This window comes from Copidosoma floridanum, unplaced genomic scaffold (assembly GCF_036245765.1).
Source record: "Copidosoma floridanum isolate Cflo_tuat_1 unplaced genomic scaffold, Cflo_Japanese_pri ptg000033l, whole genome shotgun sequence".
NCBI classification, from domain to species: domain Eukaryota; kingdom Metazoa; phylum Arthropoda; class Insecta; order Hymenoptera; family Encyrtidae; genus Copidosoma; species Copidosoma floridanum.
The window spans coordinates 3274047-3296472 of record NW_028321910.1 but is presented as its reverse complement, the minus strand read 5'-3'; the positions used below and the strand labels follow the sequence as shown (position 1 = coordinate 3296472).

At 29.1% G+C, this 22426-nt stretch overlaps 1 protein-coding gene across 1 annotated transcript in view; it reads left to right on the top strand.

Annotated features, from left to right (window-relative positions):
• The window catches only part of LOC149373300 (uncharacterized), a 1143724-nt gene extending 1124314 nt beyond the window's left edge, over positions 1-19410 (top strand). The window contains exons 8-9 of the mRNA XM_089597536.1: positions 17728-18326; positions 19297-19410. Coding sequence (XP_089453662.1) covers positions 17728-18326; positions 19297-19410 — 713 coding nt within the window. The remainder of the gene's footprint in view (positions 1-17727; positions 18327-19296) is intronic.
• Positions 19411-22426: the final 3016 nt, after the last annotated feature.

Genomic DNA, 22426 nt, shown 5'->3' with positions numbered 1-22426 from the left:
GGGCATTAATAATTTTTTTTTTTTGTTTTTCTTAACTATCTCACACCTCCAGAAAATGATTTTATAAAACGATTATCCAGGCTTTTTCTGACCTTTTATTGTGTAAGGAAAAACTTTTTTATACATTCTATAATAGCGTTTAATATCATTTATTTGTTAAGTAAACTTTTTTCTCATAGTTATTATAAATAAAAGTTCTATTTAATACATAATTTTTAAAAGCTACTTACAAGATTAGTATTATAATTATTTTAGTGTCCTTGTACCAAATTTCTACATTTAAAAAAAAATTAGCAGATTTTTAAAACTTAAATTTATAATTTTAGTTCATAATTAAACAAAAAAGTCTATGCGTGTAATAATCAACATATTTGTACAAAATTTGCATTTTTATTTTAATTTATTTTACAGAAATAAAAGAAAATTCATTGTTTAAGTAAAACTAACACTTACCGGAAAAATGGAAGGTTAATATAAGCGTCATTGAACAACTAAAATTAGCAGTTAAAAGTGAACAATGTTTGTTTTTTGCTCAATTATTTGTATTTTTAAATTAAGATGTTCAATGTATGTTGTTAATCACTGTTATTGAAAAAAGATAAATTGCTGATATGAAGATTAATTTTTAAAAATTTTTTAGATTTTTTGAAACTACCTATCTGCGATCCAAAAAGCAATAGAAAATTGTTTTAAAAATAAGTCCTTTTTTTAACCCAAAAAGTATTATCAGAATATTTCCCACGTATTTATAGTTATACATGAGTTTTATTTAATGTTTTACATGCATCTCACGGGGTGTAGAAATGTTTTTATGAAATAAAAAGACGCTTTTTGTGACCAAACGTTGTGCGAGAAACTGCAATTCCATATATTTTATGATAGCCTTTAATATGATTTATCGGATGCGTCTCCTTCAGGCGTATAGTAATTACTAGAAGCAGAATAATAGAATATTTAATTTATCATTATTACTAACACTATTATTATGCGAATGGTATTAATCTTTTTATACCACCATTTAACGACCCTGAAGATCTTGGCAGATTTGACAATATCAAAATTTGATGTTTAAAAAAAAAATAATAATTAAATTTTGTACATGCATTTATTAACTTCTGATAGAATTATTTTTATTTTTACTAATTGTCGAAGATATAAAAACATTTGATATTCGAATAAAACAATTTATATTTAACACTGCAGTATATAAATTTCATCCTTTAAAAGAATCGAGGGTTAGCTGTAAACATTGCTCACTGTTTGTTATTTACTTGATGATTTGTATATTTTAATGTAATTCATCTCAGTTTATATTTAAAATGACTATTTAAAAAAAGTCAAAAAGCTGTTGTGGACATTATTATAGAAAATTGTTTAACATGGACAAACCACCTCTCTGCCATAAACCGATAGTAAAATTTTTTAACATCAATTATTGGTAGTACGCAAAAATAAATGACAAGATATCTAACATTCATCAGAAAGCATATAAAAATCTTCGTTTTAACAGTCATACGTCTTACAGGTTCAGAAAATATCTTTATAAAACGATAAAACAGGCTCTACGTGATTTTTCGTTGTGCGAAATAGTGCTATATCATACATTTACGATAGCATTAAATATTATCTATCGTATAAGCCTTCTTGAGTCATTATATTTCTACAAGCAGCAAAATAATTAAATATTCAATTTTAAATAATTACTTAAACGATTAGTATCCAAATAATATGATTCTATTCACACCACCCTTTCGCGACATGAACAATATTGGCAGTTGTTTTAAATTTAAAAATCTAGTTTTAATTAATTTTTATGTATAACAATCTAAATATGTATAAATTAACTTATCACTTTATTATTTTTACTATTTAAGTACTCGTATATAAAAAAAGCCTTTAGTATTTAGATTATATAATTTATTTTTGACACTGTGGTATGTAAATATTATTCTTTCAAAAAATTACGGGTTTGCTGTAAGCTTTGCTCACTGTTTAATATTTGCATAACTATTACAACGATTTAGTAAAATTTCTTCTAGTTCATATTTAGAAACGTGTTTTTCGAAGAGTAGAATATCAGTCATGAATACTGATTATAAAAAATTGTTAAATTTCAAAGAAACCGCCTCTTTGCGATCCGTATAACAAATATAAAGTTTTGTATGTAAATTATCCGTATAACTTTAGAATAATTAAAAAAACATTTATCTATTATATTTAAGCATATATTAATCTTAATTATATTTTCGTTACATCTTACAGGGTCGAAAATTATTTTTATGAATCGATAAAGGCTCCTTAGACTTCACGTTGAGCAGGAGAGTGGTTTTACATACATGTTATGTTAGCGTATAAATTGATAAATATGTTCGGTACCCTTCCTTCATATGAATATGTAAATGATAAGTAATAGCTGGATTAAAAATTAAATGTTTAATAAATATTAATAATTTTAATATAAAACCCATATTATTTATCGTATACCACCTTTGTGCAACCCAACGCATTTGCCAGATTTAAAAAAAAAGAATTTCTAGTATCAGTTAATAATAGCGTTTAAATACTTTTTTACGTATAAATTAGCACATTAATACAATATTTATATTTTTCTCATAATGTTACGTGCAAAAAAAAAAGTTTAAGTTTTAATCGGACCAAATTACTTTAAATCTATGGTAATAAATAGTGGCCTTGTTGTATAACTCAAGTGAACAGTAAAATAAGCTCACTAAACGTTATTAGCTTCATTATTAATATATATAAAAAAACTTAAATAAGTATGTATTTGATCACTGTCACGAAATATAGTTGAAAAGCTAATGTTATTATTCAAATTAAAATCCATTCAAATATTTATAAAACCACCTTTTTGTGACTCGAAGAACGAAGTCGATATTAAAAAAAAACTTTCTGATTTTACTCAAGAACTCCTGTCCTAAGATTCAACATTTATTATGAGGCATAAATAATTTTTTTTTTGTTTTTTTCAACCATCTCACACCACCAAAAAAGTATTTTATGAAACGATTATACAGGCTTTTTCTGACCTTACATTGTGTAAAAAAACACTTTTTTATACAAACTATAATAGCGTTTAATATCATTTATTTGTTAAGTGAGCTTTAGTCTCATAGTTATTATAAATAAAAAATCTATTGGATACATAATTTTTAGAAGCTACTTACAAGATTAGTATCATAATAATTTAAGTGTCTTTGTACCAAATTTCTACATCCCAAAAAAAATTAGCAGATTTTTGAAACTTAAATTTATAATTTTAGTTCATAATTAAACCAAAAAGTCTATGCGTGTGATGATTAACATATTTGTATAAAATTCGCATTTTTATTTTAATTTATTTTACAGGATTAGAAGAAAATTTATTGTTCCAGTAAAACTAACGCTTACCGGCAAAATGGAAGATTAATATTAGCGTCATTGAACAACTTAAGTTAGCTGTTAAAAGTGGTCAATAATTGTTTTTTGCTAAATTATTTGTATTTTTTAATTAAATTGTTCGTTGTATGTTGTAAATCACGGACATTAAAGAAAAATAAATTGCTGATATAAAAATTAAACTCTAAAAATTTTCTTAATTTTTTGAAACTACCTATCTGCGATCCAAAACACAATAGAAGATTGTTTTAAAAATAGTTACTTTTTTTAACCCAAAAAGTATTATCAGAATATTTCCCACGTATTTATAGATTAACATGAGTTTTATTTGATGTTTTACATGCATCTTACGGGGTGAAAAAGCGTTTTTATAAAATAAAAAGACGCTTTTTGTGACCAAACGTTGTGCGAGAAACTGCAATTCCATTTATTTTATGATAGCCTTTAATATGATTTATCGGATGCGTCTCCTTCAGGCGTATAGTAATAACTAGAAGCAGAATAATAGAGTATTAAATTTATCATTATTACTAACACTATAAGTATGCAAATGGTATTATTCTTTTTATACCACCATTTAGCGACCCTGAAGATCTTGGCAGACTTGACAAAATCAAAACAAAATTTGGAGTTTAAAAAAAAATTATAATTAAATTTTATACATGCATTTATCAACTTTTTATAAGATTATTTTTATTTTTTACTAATTTTTGGAGATATAAAGACATTTAATATTTAAATAAGACAATTCATATTTAACACTGCAGTATATAAATATCATCCTTTAAAAGAATCGAGAGTTAGCTGTAAACATTGCTCACTGTTTGTTTTTTACTTGTTGATTTGTATATTTTGATGTGATTCATTCCAGTTTATATTATAAACGACTTTTTAAGAAAAGTCAAAAAGCTGTTGTGGACATTATTATAAAAAATTGTTTATTATGGACAAACCACCATTCTGCCATAAACCGATAATAGAATTTTTTAACATCAATTATTGGTAGTACGCAAAGATAAGTAACACAATATCTAACATTTATCAGAAAGCATATAAAAAATCTTCGTTTTTTACAGTCATACGTCTTACAGGTACAGAAAATATCTTTATAAAACGATAAAACAGGCTCTACGTGACTTTCCGTTGTGCGAAATAGTGCTGTATCATCCATTTACAATAGCATTTAATATTATCCATCGGATAAGCCTTTTTGAGTCATTATATTTCTACAAGCAGCAAAATATTTATATATTTAATTTCAAATGATTACTTAAACGATTAGTATACAAATAATATAATTCTTTTAACACCACCCTTTCGCGACCCAAACAGTATTGGCAGTTGTTTTGAATTTAAAAATCTAGTTTTAGTTAATTATTATGTATAACACTTTAAAAATGTATAAATTAACTCATTACTTAATAATTTTTATTATTTAAGTACTCTTATATAAAAAAGCCTTTAGTATTTAGATAATATAATTTATTATTGACACTGCGGTATTTAGATATTATTCTTTTAAAAAATCTGGGGTTTGCTGTAAGCTCTGCTCACTGTTAAATATTCGCATAACTATTACAACGATTTAGTTAAATTTCTTCTAGTTCATAATTAAAAACGTGTTCTTAGAAGAGTAGAATATCAGTCATAAATACTGATTATAAAAAATTGTTTAATTTCGAAGAAACCGCCTATTTGCGACCCGTATAACAATTATAAAATTTTTGTATGTAAATTATCCGTATAACTTTGCAATAATTGACAAAAAATTCATCTATTATATTCAAGCATATTTAAATCTTGTTTTTAATCTCGTTACATCTTACAGAGTCGAAAATAATCTTTATGAATCGACAAAAGCTCCTTAGACATCACGTTGAGCGGGAAAGTGCTTTTACATACATTGTATGTTAGCGTATAAATTAATAATTATTCCGTACCCTCTCTTTTTATAAATATATAAATAATTAATAATAGCTGAATTGAACATTAAATGTTTAATAAATAATGATAATTTTAATATGAAAACCATATTATTTATCTTATACCACCTTTGTGCAACCTAACGCATTTGCCAGATTTAAAAAAAAAATTTCTAGTATCAGTTAATAATAGCGTTTAATTACTTTCTTACGTATGAATTAGCACATTAATACAATATTTATATTTTTCTCATAATGTTACGCGCAAAACAAAAGTTTAAGTTTTAATCGGACCAAATTACTTTAAATCTATGGTAATAAATAGTGGCCTTGTTGTATATTTTAAGTTAACAGAAAAATTAGCTCACTAATTGTTATTAGCTTTATTATTAATATATATAAAAAAAACTTAAATAAGTATGTTTTTGATTACTGTCACGAATACAGTTAAAAAGCTTATGTTATTATTCAAATCAAAATCCATTCAAATATTTATAAAACCACCTTTCTGCGACCTGAAGAACGAAGTCGATATTAAAAAAAAACTTTCTGATTTCACTCAAGAACTCCTGTCCGAAGATTCAACATTTATTATGAGGCGTAAATAATTTTTTTTTTGTTTTCCTTATACATCTCACACTGTTAAAAAATTATTTTATGAAACGATTATACAGGCTTTTTCTGACCTTACATTGTGTAAAGTAACACTTTTTCATACATTCTATAATAGCGTTTAATATCATTTATTTGTTAAGTGAACTTTAGTCTCATATTTATCATAAATAAAAGTTCTATTGGATACATAATTTTTAAAAGCTACTTACAAGATAAGTATTATAATAATTCTATTGTCTTTGTACCAAATTTCTACATCCCAAAAGAAATTAGCAGATTTTTGGAAATTAAATTTATAATTTTAGGTGATAATTAAATCGAAAAGTCTATGCGTGTAATAATCAAAATATTCGTGCAAAATGTGCATTTTCATTTTAATTGATTTTACAGGATTAGAAGAAAATTTAATGTTTTGGTAAGACCAACGCTTACCGGCAAAATGGTAGATTAATGTAAGCGTCATTAAACGGCTTAAGTTAGCTGTCAAAAGCGGTCACTAATTGTTTTTTGCTTAACTATTTGTATATTTTAATTAAATTGTTTAATGTATGTTGTAAATCACTGACATTAAAGAAAGATAAATTGCTGACATAAATATTCAACTTTAAAAATTCTTTTGATTTTATAAAACTACCTATCTGCAACTTAAAACACAATAGAAGATTGTTTTAAAAATACTTAATTTTTTTAACCCAAAAATTATAATCAAAATATTCTTTACGTTTTTATACTTATACATGAGTTTTATTTAATTTTTTACATGCATCTTACGGGGTGGAGAAATGTTTATAAAATCAAAAGGTGCTTTTTGTGACCAAACGTTGTGCGGGAAACTACTATTCTATATATTTTATGATAGCCTCTAATATTATTTATCGGATACGTTTTTTTTTTCAGTAGTTTAATTATTACTTGAAGCAGAATAATAGAATATTAAATTTATAATAATTACTAACACTATTAGTATGCGAATGATATTATTCTATGTATACCACCATTCAGCGACTCTGAAAATATTGGCTAAATTGACAAAATTAAAAATTGCAGTTTAAGAAAAAGTTGATGTTTAGATTTCGTACATGTATTTGTTAACTTACAATGAAATTATTCATATTTTTCTACTAAGTGTCGGGAATACAAAAAAATTCAATATTCAAATCAGATATTTCATATTTGACACTGCGGTATATACATATCTTTTTTTCTCTATATCTGGGGTTAGCTGTAAACTTCTCTCACTGTTTGTTACTTGCTTAATGATTTGTATATTTTAATGTGATTTATCTTAGTACATGTTTCAAACGAATTAAAAAAAAAACAAAATAGCTGTCGTGGATAATATTATAAAAAATTGTTTAATATGGACAAACCACCTTTTTGCCATAAATCGATAGTAGAATTTATAACTATAAATTATTGGTAGTACGCAAAGATAATTGCCAAAATATATATTATTTATCAATAATCATACGAAAATCTCTGTTTTTTACTCTCATACGTTTTACAGTGTCAAAAAATATCTTTATAAAACGACAAGGCAGGCTCTATGTGACTTTCCGTTATGCGGAAAAGTGCTATATCATACATTTATTCTAGCATTTTATATTATCTATCGTATGCACCTTCTTGAGTTATAATTCTACAAGCAGCCAAATAATTAAAAATTTAATTTCAAACAATTACTAAAACTATTAGTATGCTAATAGTATTATTCTTCTTACACCACCATTTTGCGACCCAAAAGATATTGGCAGTTGTTTTAAAATTAAAAATCCGGTTTGAGTTAATAATGCTTAAACAGTTTAAATATGTATTAATTAACGTATTAATACATTATTTTTTTTTTTTTTGTACCCATACTTTTAGTTTATATTCGAGAACGTGTTATAAGAAAAGTAGAATATCTGTCATGAGAACTCATTTTAAAAAATTGTTTTATTTTGAAGAAACTGCCTTTTTGCGACCCGTATAACGCTTGTAGAATTTTTTAATATAAATTATTTACATGACTTAAAAATAATTGACAAAACATTCATCATTTATAATTAAGCATATATTTATCTTATTTAGTTTTTTTTATACATCCTATAGGGCCAAATAATATCTTCATGAAACGATAAGATAGGCTCCTTGAATATAACGTTATGCGGGAAAGGGCTTTTTCATACATGTTACGTTAGCGTATAAATTTATGTAGTAGTTCCTTACTCTTTTGTCATATAATTATATAAAGAATATGTTATAGCTAAATCAGATATAGAGATATTGATAAATATCAATAATATTAATATTAAAATTATATTATTAATTTTATACCACCTCTTTGCGACCCAAAAGAATTTGCCAGATTTTAAGAAGTTGAATTTCTAGTTTCAGTTAATAATAGCGTCAAAGAGTTCTTTTACGTATGAATTAGCATATTAATACATTATTAACATTTTTCTATTAATTTTACAAGCAAAGAAAAAACATTTTATGTTTCAATTAGACAATATCTTTTTGACTCTACAGTTACAAATATTGGCCTTGTTGTACAACTTGAGTTAGCAGGAAAATTAGCTTACTAATTGTTAATGGCCTAATTATTTATATATTTTGAAAAAACTTTAATTTCTATGTATCTAATTACTGTCACGAAAGATAGTTAAAAAGCTTACGTTAATATGTAAGTTAGAATTCATTCAAATTTTTATGAAACCGCCTTTCTGTGACTTGAAAAACGTAGTCGATCTTAAAAAAAAAATTTACTGATTTTACTTAAGAACTTTTGACAGAATATTTAACATTTATTATTAGGCATAAATACTTTTTTTTTTGTTCCTTATGCATCTTATACAGTCAACAATTATTTTTATGAAGTATTATACAGGCTTTTTGTGACCTTACATTGTGCGAAGAAATGCTTTTTTATACATTTTATAATCATCAAGCAACTCATGTTAGCTGTAAAATGTGATCACTAATAGTTTTTTTTGCATAACTATTTGTATATTTCAATGAAATTGTTCTTAGTATGTAGTGGATCCCTGTTATAAAAGAAAGTTAAAATGCTGATATGAATATTTACCTCTAAAAATTTCAAACTTCTTTAAAACCACCGATTTGCATATTATAATGTTATTTATTTCAGTATGTATTTGAAGACGTTTGTTAAGAAAGCTTTAATAGTTGTCATGAATATATACCTTAAAAAATTATTTAATTTTTAAGTAACCACCATTTTGCGTCCCATAAATCCATGATAGAATATTTTAATGTAAGTATTCGTATCACTCAAATATAATTGACATAATATTTATCATTTAATAATAAGCATATAATCATGCAATGTTTTTTCTCTCATCTTACGGAGTCAGAAAATATCTTTATGAAACTATAAGACAGGCTCTCTGTCACCTCACGTTGTGCGGATAAATGTTTTTCCATACATTTTATGACAGCGTTCAATATTTACTTTTGCGTATTTTTTAGTCATATAGTAATGAATAGTAATATCCCTATTCTACTTTTAATTCTTAATAATTACTAACAATATTAATGTAAAAAAAATTTTATTCTCTTTTTACTACCTTTTTGCGACCCATAAAAAATTAGCAGATTATTGAAAACTAAATTTCTAGTTCTAGTTAATAAGTATGTTTGAAAGTTTTTTTATGTATGAATAAACATATTTCTACATTATTTATATTTTTTTGTTAATACTACAGGATCGGAAACAAGTTTTATGTTTCAATAAGACTAACTCTTTTCGACCCAAAGGTATGTTAATGTCAGCCTCATTGAACAACTCAAGTTAGCCATTTAATTGTTTTTTGTAGAATGATTTGTATATTTTAATAAAATTGTTTTTAACATCTATTCAACAACGGTAATAAGAGAAAGTAAAATAGCTGATATGAATATTTAACTCTGAAAATGTTCAAATATTTATAAAAACGCGTTTCCGTTATCCGAGAAACACTGGTAGAATTAAAAAAAAAATTTATTTGTTTCACTCAAGAATTATTAACAGAACATTTAACATATAATAATAATGATATATAATTTTTTTTTGTCATACATTTCAGATGGTCAGAAAATATCTATAAAACGATAAGACAGGCCTTATGCAACCTAACGTTTTTTGGAAAAATGCATTTTTATACATCGTATGTTAGTGTTTGAGATTATTTATGGGATGCATACTCTTTAGTCATATGATGATAACTAATAATAGCATAATTTAATATTAAGTTTTCAATAAATATCAACAATACTAGTATGATTCTAGTATGATTCTCTTTGTACCACCTTTTTGCGATCCAAAAGATATTGGCGTATTTTATGAAATTAAATTTTTAGTTTTACTTAATACTTATGTTTGGAAGTTTCTACATAGTACGAATTAGTATATTACATATTAATATATCATTACTATTTTTTTATAACTTTCACGTAATATGAACAAAATTTAAAGTTTTAATAAGACAATTGATGTTTGACCCTGCGGTATGTAAATATTAGCCTTATTAAACAATTCAAGCCAACTGTAAAGTTGGGTAACGAAAATTTATTTGCTAAATTATTTGTTTAATATAATTAAATATATTTTGGTATGTATTTGGTAACGTTTAAGAAAGAGAGGGAAATAGCTGATAAAAATATTTAACTTAAAAATTCTCAAATTTTTATAAAACCACCTTTTTGCGACCCAAAATTCGATGGTAGATTTTGTCACTTTAAATTTTTTGTTTTACTCAAATATAATTAACAGAATATGTGAAATTCATTATCAAGAGTATACAAATCTTATTTTTTTTCTCTCATTAATCTTCCAGGTTTAAAAAATATCTTTATAAAACGATAAGACAGGCCTTTCGTGACTTAACGTTGTGTGGGAAAATGCTTCTTTAAACATCTCATCTAGCGTTTTATATCAAATATTTGATGCGTACCGTAAAGTTATGTAATTAAAACGAGTAATATCAGAATTTAATATTAAGTTTCTAATAATAAACTAACCATATTAGTATGGAAATAATAAAAATCATTTTATACCACCTTTTTGCAACTTAAATTATCTTGGCAGCATTTTTCGAATGAAATAATTAGCTTCACGCAAGTATTTCGACTATTAAGTCTTATGTTTATTGATAAACAGATGTACATTTTTTTTATTTTTTTATTATGATTTGCAAGATCAAGAAAAACTTTTATGTATATCGATAAGCCATACGTTTTTTACCCTATGGTATGAAAACACGTGCCTTATTTGACAAATGAAGTAAGTTGTAAAAAGGGTTTAACCGTTTATTATTTACTTTTGAAACTTTCTTAAGTCATCTTAGCGCTGATCACCGTTTACAGTGTTAAGGATACCCTCGTTAATATGATCTCTTGAAAGTAGAGTAGAAAGCATACAATTTTTATTAGAAAACAGAGCAATAAACAGCAGAAATCAAACACCCTCTACCTTTGTTTATATAGTTTCATATAAATAATCTTGATATACATATGACAATTCAAATTTGTTGTGCTTCGACCTCTGCATACAGAGTTCCTATAAAAATAAAATACATTTTTTAGTTTTGGGGAAGAGAAATTTCGTTTTATGTTAACTAAGCTTCAATTTTTTTTGATATTAGCAAGTTTGCGAGTAATAATAAATCCTATAATTATAATTAAAATTAATTTTGTTTATCTTGAAGTTAGAAAAGTTTTCATCAATATTTAATTTAAAAAAATTAATGATTTTCTCCAGACCCCCTTTTCGTAGTTCAAAAGATGTTGACAGATTTTTTAAAGCTAAATTAATAATAATAAGAAAATTTGACATTTACTGATAAACGTAATTATATTATGTCTTATTTTTTCTTATAAATTTTACAGGATCAGAAGAAATTTACATGTATAACGATAAGAGTGACTTTTTGCAATATTACGTTCTGTGAATAAATACGTTTTGATACATCGTGTAATAGGGTTTCAGATAGTTTATTCGTTGCTTCCCATTCAGTCACACAAAACTTATTAGTTATAGCAAAATTTAATATCAAATTATTAATAGCTGCATACAATATTAGCATGAAAAATAATATGAATGTCTTTATACCATCTTTTTGCGACTCGGAAGATGTTGGCAGATTTTTTAAAAATAAATTAGTAGTTTTACTTTAGAATAGTGACTAGAGTATTTTACATTTATTAATAGACAATATTATATTTACTGTTCTCAAAAATCTTATAAGAAGTTTTTGCATACTACTATCCACTTGTGTAAATTGGAATGAGATTATTTTTATTCTTTTACTATAATTTTTTCTCATACCTATTTACGATTTTTTAAACAGATATTTTATACTTTAAATCTGATATTATTTGTTTTAAACATTAAATATCTTGAAAGTTAATCCTAAACTAACTATTACTACTATAAGAATATCAACTTATTTTTGTAAAAAGTGTTAAACCGTTTTCTTTATGTCATACTTACGAACTACTTTTTACTTTCACTTAGAAACTTTTTATTTTTTACAAACATTTATCACTGATAGGCAAATACGTTATATTAGTTGAAACTATTTACTGTGCTCTGTTTTAATGAAGTTTTTTTAGTAAATAAGAGATTGTTAAGATGTCTGTACTCTAATAATGTTAAATAATACGTCAATGTAGTTCTTATAGAGCCCGGGCTCCATAATCTTAAATTTTATATAAAACTCTTAAGTTTAAGGAGCCCGGGCTCCATAATTCTGTATGACATATACGATCGATATTTTTATGGAGCCCGGGCTCCATAAGCCTGGGTATAATAATATTTTATGGAGCCCGGGCTCCTTAAACCAATTCGGGCTCCATAGACCGATATATAACTGTGAAAGGGCTCCATAAACCCTTGTACATATATATATATATATATATATATATATATAATGATATAAATAAAGTAAATACTCTTAGCGCGACTAACTTCACTTAACACTAGCTCGATATATACTACTGAAGCTCGTCCGCGGCTAACTTGAGAGTCGGAACTTTTTGCTCTGAACGTAAAAATTCTTGAAATGAAATCAGCACTTTTCAAGAACGTATATATGATAAGACAATTGAAAAAGCTTTTTTGGTCAAGATTTTTTTTCAAATCATAGCTTAGCGTTAGAAAAGGCGAATAACATCACACTACTACATATATGATGATGTTAAATAATTTTTTTACCATTTCGAAAATTCAAAATGCGAATTTGAGCGTATATAGTGTCGTGGTAGCCATGCACCGTCTGCTACTCAAACTTGCATGTGGCGCTACGGCGCCACTTGATAGTTATGATTATAATGATAAAGATAATAGTGATAATAATAACGATGTTTAAAGTTTTTATTATGTTAATAATGAAGATGATAATGAAAATGATGATTGTGATAATGATGACAGTAATGATGATAATAATAATAAAGATAATGGTCAGGATCATAATTATGATGATAATAACAAAAGTGATAATAATAATAATCAAAATAATGACTATAATGATAATCATGATAATAATAGTTTTGATAATACTGATGAGGATTTTGACGGAAATGGGAAATTCATAATAATGATAAAGATAATCTTGATATATTTTTATTGTTTTTCATTAAATCTATGAAAATAATATTACTGTTAATGATAAGTAAGATTATGATAATGATAATGATGTCAAATATAATAATGAATAGAATAGAGATATTATTGATGATAATGTGAATGGCAAGTATAGTGACGATGATAAAGATCATGTTAATGACCATATGAATAATGATATTAATAATTATGATGATATCAATGATACTTATGATGATATATGATCATGATTATTAGAAAAATAATGTTAACTTTAATAGAGATACTAAGAATGAGGATGGTTATTATAATGACAATAATAATGAAGGTAATGACATTAATCATAGCACTAGTGATCATGATGATATTATTAATAATAATAATTATAATAATGTTGATAATGATTATAATGATGATAATGATAATTTAAATTTAATGTCCTACCAATAATAATAACGATGTTGTTTTGATAATAATGATGTTAAAAATGATATTGATAATCTAATCAATGGCAATTATAATGGTGATAATAATGTCGATAATATTGATGATCATAATGTTAATTATTATTATGATTGTGATGATATCAACATTGTTATTAATACTTATGATTACAATGAAAATGTGCATAATTGTAATGATGGTCATAGTGTTTATAAGAAAAGTGATAATGATACGGACGAAGATAATTATAATAATGTAGACGATAGTAATTATAACTATGATAAAAAAGTTGTTAATAATGATTTAGTTGACAATTATGATAATAATTATGTTTAGATTGATGATTTTGATGCTAATATTTATGACGATGATGATAATGATGATAATAATGACTATGGTTATAATTATAATAAAAATAACGATAATTATGTTGATTATGCCGAAAATAATAATAATATAAGTACAGAGAATGATTGCGACAATGATGATGATGATAATGATGAGTACGATCATGATGATGATGATAATAATGATGATGTTAATAATGATGATATTGATAAAGATAACGGTAACAATAATAGTGATAATTATGTTTATGACAATAATTATTTTGATAATGGTTGTGATGATTATGATAGGAATTTTAATAATGATAATCATGTCAATGATTATTTTAGTTATAATTATAAAGGTGTCGTTAATATGTATGATGATGTTGACATTGATAACGAGGATGATAATACTAGTTTTGGTACTAATTATGATAAGTATGATAATAATGTCAATAATATTAGTGATTATGATAATCTCGATGATGATAATAATGATAGTTATAATAGTGATGATGAGAACGTTGATATTGACGAGGTTGATAATGATGATGATGGTGGTGGTGGTGATGATGCTGACGATAACGCTGTTAATCATTATGATGATAATGATATTAATATTGATGATGCTATTACACTCAAGCAGTGCTAAGGCAAGACTCGGCTGGCATGTTTATAGTGATTTTTGAGTGGCCCTAGATTTTTTTTAAGTGTTTCTTATTTAGCAAAGTTTATTTGGTCTATTTTGGTAATTTGCGTGATACCTTAGCAGTAATTTGGTAGTATAACTTTGGCAGTATGATGGTGACACTTAGGTCGTTTTTTGGCGGCACTGAGGATTTGGTAATTAGGTATCACCTTAGTAGCGGTACCTTGGCAGGAGTGGGGCAGCTGGACCTTAGTTATTTTTGGACAGTCTTAAGTTGGTGGAACTTGTTAGTTATTTTGATAGTGGTACTTGATTTTTGTATGGTATTTGAGTTAAAGTTTTTGTTGGCACTTGCATCGTTTTTGAGTTGAACTTAATTTTTAATGGGCGGTTTTGGGACAGACTCAAGTGATTTATTGGTTTTTTTAGGTGGTTATTTGTTTCATTATTAGTGCTATGTCACTGGATTTTCTTGTTCATGACGTCTCCTGAAAGCAATGAATAAATTTTTAGTCTTTTTGATTTGTTTTTAATTACAATTTCTTAGACCACTAAAGGTTTTTATATAGAAACCGTCATTTATATAATTAAAGATTAAATGAATTGTTAATCCTTTTGCATATTATCTAACATGTAACTGTTGCGTTTCTAGAATAGCGTGTACAGTGATTTTTTTAAAGCATACCTTGTTTGAATTTTTTTGTCAAATGAAAAAGCTCTGAAAAACAATTTTTTAAAAGACGTTTTGAACTACTTCTAAATATGATTTCAGAGACTACGGCACATCTGCACATACGTGCAGCGTAACTATATTATTATGAGGCTTAGTTAGTAAGCAGTGGAAGCTATATACATGAATACATAATATTAATGGTATGCTTATGGGCATGGAAGAGCGTTTGCTACTACACTGCTGGTAATGTTAAGCTTGGATGTTACAAGTTAAATTTTGTGTTCTGTCTTTACACGGCGTACATAGCTGACATTTGGTAAGTACTAAACAAGTACTTGTCAAGTTTTTTTCAGGTACTTAGCAAGCTAATTCTATGCTCTTGGCAAGTACTTGACAAGTATTTATGGGTACTTTTAAGTATTTTTCAAGAATTTGGTAAATACGTTCTGAGCTCTTCTTTATCTCGTGGTGGATTCTTTCTGGGGACTTTACGGGCACTTAGCAGGTACTTAACGAGTACTTGGCGTTTACTTTGCAGGTACTTCCAGGGCACTTAGCTCGTACTTTAAAGGTACTAAGTAAGTTTTTTCTGGGCTTTTAAGAAGAAATTCACGGGTAATTGATAGTTATTTGTCTGGTAATGCCAAGGTACTTAGCGAGAGCCTGATGCATCTTTCCTAGACATTCGTCTAGTATTATTTAGGCTCTTTTCATCATCAGCATTGTCATCATTATCGTTATCTTATTATGGGAAGCACTTCCCAGGCACCCAACGGGAATTTAAACCGCACTTGACTGGCCTTTAAGAGTACAAATCAGAAGTGTTAACAGAAAGACTATCAGAGTTTCTAACGATCCAACAAGCAGTGTTTTAAGTACCACATGTCATAACTGTCTGCGTGATTGGTACAAACACATGTTAAAATAAAACATCCAAGTAACTCTGGAGTTCTGCTACTCAAGTACCGCCTAAAAACCAATAATTGGTGCCCAAGTACTACATAAGTTCTGCAACATAAGTGCGGCCCAACTTTGGTCACACAAGTGCCACCCAAGAACCACTTAAGTGCCGCTGCTTAAGTGTTACCCAAGTACTGCCACACAGTTACCCCATAGGTTCTGCCGAAGTACTGCTTAAGTGATGCTAAAGTTCTGCCTAATCATCTTCGAAGTAGCGCTGCTTCAGTGTATCATCCACATTAACATTATTATCATCCTTATCACCATCATTATAATCATCCTTATCAAACGTTTTTATCTGTAATCTTATAAAAATATTTAAGAGATTCTAAATAACGTTTGCGTATTGTCATTGTTAACTTTTTTACATTAGTGACACTTAGCTCCTCACCTTGTTTCAATATTTATGTAGCTCACTGTTTTTATTAACTCAGTTGCATTTGAGTGCCACTTTTTGCCTGCTTCTGTATCTGTTCCAACTTTGTTTTCTGACTTACAGGTTTGATGCTATGTTATTGCAATCTTATTCCACTCTTTATGGCAGCCCATGCAAGTAAAATTTGCTTTTTTAACATACCAACATTGAGCACTAATGAAACTCCACTCACTTTAATAATAATCGTCAAAAAACTGTTCTGTAAACAGTTTTTAACTCAGAATAAGTTACTTCATGCACTGGCTCCCGCTCCTGGATTACTTATGTATATCTGTGTGTATTCATATATATTTATATATACTTATAAACATACGTAGAGAAACGTTACCAGAAGCAGCTGTCTGCTTCTTTCGAATCGAGAATGATGCTATTCATTGATTAATTAGTGATCAAGTAAGCCGTTAATTTAGGGCAAACAAATTGCTTTATAATTTATGGCTCCTCTACAGTTTGCATATTAGTTTATCACTTTACATCAACGTTAATTCTTAAGCCATCATATAAATTAGGAAAGTATTAGTTTGCCTAATAAATTACTTAAAAAGTCGAAGTGTTATTATATCAATATTTCCGTTTTGGAGATATTTAGGTACTTTATATTGGAATAAAAGTCTTTTCAAAGATTTATTTGTTTTCTAACAAAATTTCATAAGACCTTTGAGCTTATTAACTTACAGAAGATGTATTGGGTATAACTTTTCAGAAAATATTATTGTTTCAGACTCAGGTAAAGCCCGTGGCCAGTTAGACCTCGTACACCTGCGACGGCCATCGGCCATTTCACAGTATGCTAATCAGTTCAAGCTCCATGGTATTGGCTCTGGCTCTCAACTCCAGTTTCCAATCCAGCAGCAAATACTACAGCAGAAACGCAGGCTCTTACATTATCATCGAAGCAGTGACAGTCCGATGACTTCTACTGGCAGTATATCAGAACTTTCTTCATCAATAGCCCACATATTGCACATGGGGGACCATTTACGCCACCAAGAGCACTATAAACTAACACAAAGCAATCAGATTATACCAGTTATGTTATCCAGAGGTGATGTTGGTATTTATACCATGTCAACAACAGCTGCTGGTACTTCTCCTTATTACAGTCGAAGCATGCATCAATATAGAGAATACCAACAACATTGGCAGCCCCTTCATCATCACCACGTATACTACCATCATCATCATCACCAGATGAAGAACAAGCATTATTGGTTAAGCAGACTCAGTCAGGAATGCGAGGAAGAGCTTTGGAGAAGCTGGCCCTCAAGACTCACTACTAATTGCATGTTGAATGAAAAAACTATCCTCTGGAGCCAGCTGGTAATGTCATAGTTTACATACATTATCTGTAACTATTCACATGCGAATTTTCTCATTTCACACTGCCAACGTATTAAGTGCTATTCATGTACGTAAGAAGTTCCAAATCAGAAAAACTTGTTGCTAATGAGTTATTAAACCCACTATAACTTATAGCATAAAAAATACTACAGTTACAACTAAAGCTAAGCCTAGTATAAAATTTCCTAGTTAATTAAATGTACTCGTTCAATAACTCAAATTATCTCGTTTCTGCTCTTTCTAAACAGCCCCCACGTTTTTAATATATTCTCACAATCTTATTTTCTAACTACTCTTAAGATTGTCTTTGAGTGGCTGATTCTTAAAAGAAAATACGATTGGCTCAATTTCCATGACGATACGCAATAGCATACTTTCTGTTTTGTTACAACTCTATACCCTTTTTTCATTGTACCTTTAACCGTACCGTTAAGAAAAAGTTTAAAAGTGTGCTGTTATATTTTGAAGAAAAAATATTCACTAATAGCAGAGTTATATAAAGTGAAACATTAAGAATTTATGAATTAATTTTTTTGCATTTTTTTTTTTAAAGTTAATTTTGACCACAAAGTTCCCATTTTAGACAAAAATTGTTTAAAAATTCGTGTTAAGCAGCCTCATAAACATAAAACTTGTCTTTTTTAGCTAGAACGAGGTTAGTTGGTACTTAAAAGAAAATGGTGGTTATTGGCTTTTCTAGTTGTCACGAACTGCTTTCCGTGAAGGAGTTCTACGGCCCGGAAACAGGTGACTAAGTTTTCTCTCCTGCTCTCTCGCTGTTATACCTCTCCTTACCACCGTCTTTTAACCAAAAGGAGATTCACGCCGAGCTCCCCCGGCTCTGGGAGAAAAGGGGAAAAACAATTAGGATTAATAGATTTAACGCGAGATCAAGGTTCAATCAAGCACTATATTCTCCTTTTTTCTTTGTTACAATACACCAATCAAGGGTGCCGGCGATCCAGCGGCCACGGCACCGACGTCGACCGCGATCGCGCGAGCACGTACACTTTTTGACCGGACTGACACCCGCGTCCTACAGTATGAGTCCACACGCCTTTAGTCCCACCACCATCGCACTCGGCCCTTAGGTCAACAGTCTTTCTCTCTATGCCCTCCCCAGCTCGTTTTCAGCTTCGCACTTTCCTTTCTCTATCCCTTTCTCTCAACTCTCACACACTCTCACTCTCCTGCATGATTCTCGACCAGTTCCGGTCCGGGCACACTCAGTTTTCTATTTTTCACCTGCTTCCCAACACTCTAACACCCTACCTCGTCCCGACGTTGTTGCGGTCTCTAGAGTGGCTCCTTGACCCTCGGCCTCGAGATGGATCTCTCCTCTCTCTCTCTTTTTCTCGGGTCGGCCCTCGTCCACCGTCCGGCTCCCCCTTTCGACTTCCTTGGCTGGCTCGCTCGACCTAGTTGACTCCTCTCGATGCTGACCCTGGCCTCTGTCTTCGGCTCGCGTTTCAAATCTCGCACCTCAACTCTCCACACTTTCGTACCTTCGTTCTCTCCACTCCACGATATCGAACGCGCTCTCTACTCAAAAAAAAGAAAAACTTGCGACACGCTCTCGCTTTGACTACGTCGCTGCAAGGCTCGAGCAAGACTGGCCCCCCTCCCAAGCTCTTGGGATGGCCCTCTCCCTGACTTCCACTGCACTCTGCTGACTTTTCACGCCTTTCTCTCCTTCTTCCGCTGCAGCCGCCGTCGTTTCCACCAATCCGGCTTGGCGTCTTTGTCGTCATGTCCGGCTCTCACGGGCCCCCAAAACAACAATTAATTAGACAAAGACAGCTAAGCATGCTTGAATTTGAGCAGAGAAAGGAGACGTCGCAGGGTCGCAGGGAAAACTAGCAGCACCAGTTTTACCTCGTCTCATAGTAAGTGTTGAAGCTCGGGGATGCACTTGGCTTGCACCTCGGAAAAGTCATTTATCGTGTGTGTTTTTCCAACTTATCTTGATAGTTCCCAAACAATATAAATTATTGGTCTCTTGCTGTTTTGTAAGTGGTAAATTCACAATTAATTTCAAAATTGTTTTTTACTGTGCCAATGAAGACAACACGTATTTCGATAGTAAAGCTGAAAAAGTCAGCCTAATCTAAATTTTGACAATTTGAAATAGCTGTTGAATAAAAAAAAAAAAAAGAGTTAATTATAAAAACCATTTGTAATACTTTTCATTTGTTAAATGCTCAAAATAAGATTGAATATTTTTTCTCAATCAACATAGTTGGTTTTAATTTAATGATGCATACGTCTGATAAGCATGAATCTTATAGTGCGCAATAGATTCGTCAAATGCGACTGGAGACTGGATACCTAGAATCTTGCCCATTTTACACACAACAAAAAAATATCTGATTTTTTTTTAACTAGGCCTTTTGATTCTTGGACTTAGACTTTTTATAAATTAAATATTTTGACAAGTAAATTTTTAACGTGACAATCGTTTTCTTGGATGTTGCGATGCTTTAATGAACATTTTTAACGTCTCAACACTTTAAGAGCTCGTTGTTGACTAAGTGCTAGAATACATACTGAGCTGCTTATATGATTTGTCTGATTATAAACAATACTTATTATTTAGAGGGCTTATGTGCAATGTTATATTCATGACTTCCTCACGAAAATTGACTAACCCACCGTCCCGACCTACAATACGTTGTTGTATGTAAATAATCATTGATACATCTAATAATCAGTAAATAAATTATTTGTTAAGGAATTTTAATAATCCGACATTAAGGTGGTATAGCAGAAAAAATTCATGATTCGTGTGTACTTTGTGACTGTTTACGTGAGCTCCACTCGTTATGTTACATTCAAATTTTTTTGCGTTTATCTTCACAATAGTTATAGGTATGTCCAAACTATGAGTAGTATTATTTTATAGAACTCTCTGAGTAAAACCGAATCGATGTCCTATAGAATCTTAAAGTCTAAAATTATTAGTATGACTGCACTTGATAACACTTTAAAGCGTATTATTGTTTGACTTGGTATCAAGAGTTATGTTGCGACATTGTAATACCTCAACCAAAAATGACCTAATGTTTTCGATCTCACAACTGCCTCTTGGTTATACATTAACTTGATTGCTGACATGAAATTCATCACAATTTCCATCTTTACTTGGAATTAAGTAAAATGACAAAAGTTGTACTTAGCCAAAAACGTAGCTGTGTTTTAATGATAATTTAATCACTGGAAGACACTGTGCATCTAAAATAAGAAAACTAACAGAAAGGCTGAGTGTAAGTGCTTCTTTTATTACTGTTAAAGTGTAACTAATCGGTTTCTCTCCATGTAAGAAGTTATAATTGCTTAAAAACAAACTTTCAGAACAAATGACTGCAGTTTTAGGAGTTGAATTTTTGATACCACTTACGGTTACATCTTACCTTACTCACTTTAAGATATAACATCAACCCTGTTGGTGGCTGCAGATCCCTAAGACTATCAAAATACACAACATTACTCCCACGTTTTTGATAAGCCACCTAATAAGTTCCAGGTCCATTCTTATCATCAAAATTTACTGTATTTGTTTCACAAAACCATTAAACGTCAATGGGTCAATTTTTCCTCATAAATACTCCACAATAATGAGGAATTTTTTAAATTTTATAATATTTTATTAAATTTGTATTGGTTAGAGCTCAATCGGGTGATTTTATTTTTTCAAACTTTTTTTTCAGAATTTTTTTAAACCCTTGTCAGCGTAAGTATTGGAATAGACTACTGATACAGTTTTATATGATTTCAGATAGAGACTGTTTTCAAGGGCAATAACTATCATTATTTGAATATATCTCTGACTTTCTGCTAGCTGCTTTTTGGCCAACTTAGCAGCAATAATGCTCTTTGTGATTCCAGCTATTCCATTAGCTATAGAATCGGTTGCACTGAAACCAGCAAACAAGGGAATCAAAGGTAAAGCTTTACTAACCTGATAAAGAAGGCGTAAGTTGCCCGGAGTTGGCAAATACTTTTTACCCCTCTTTTTATAAACTGCACCATGAGCACCTTTTAAAGCACTACTCATCATATCTCGAACACTTTTGCTTTTA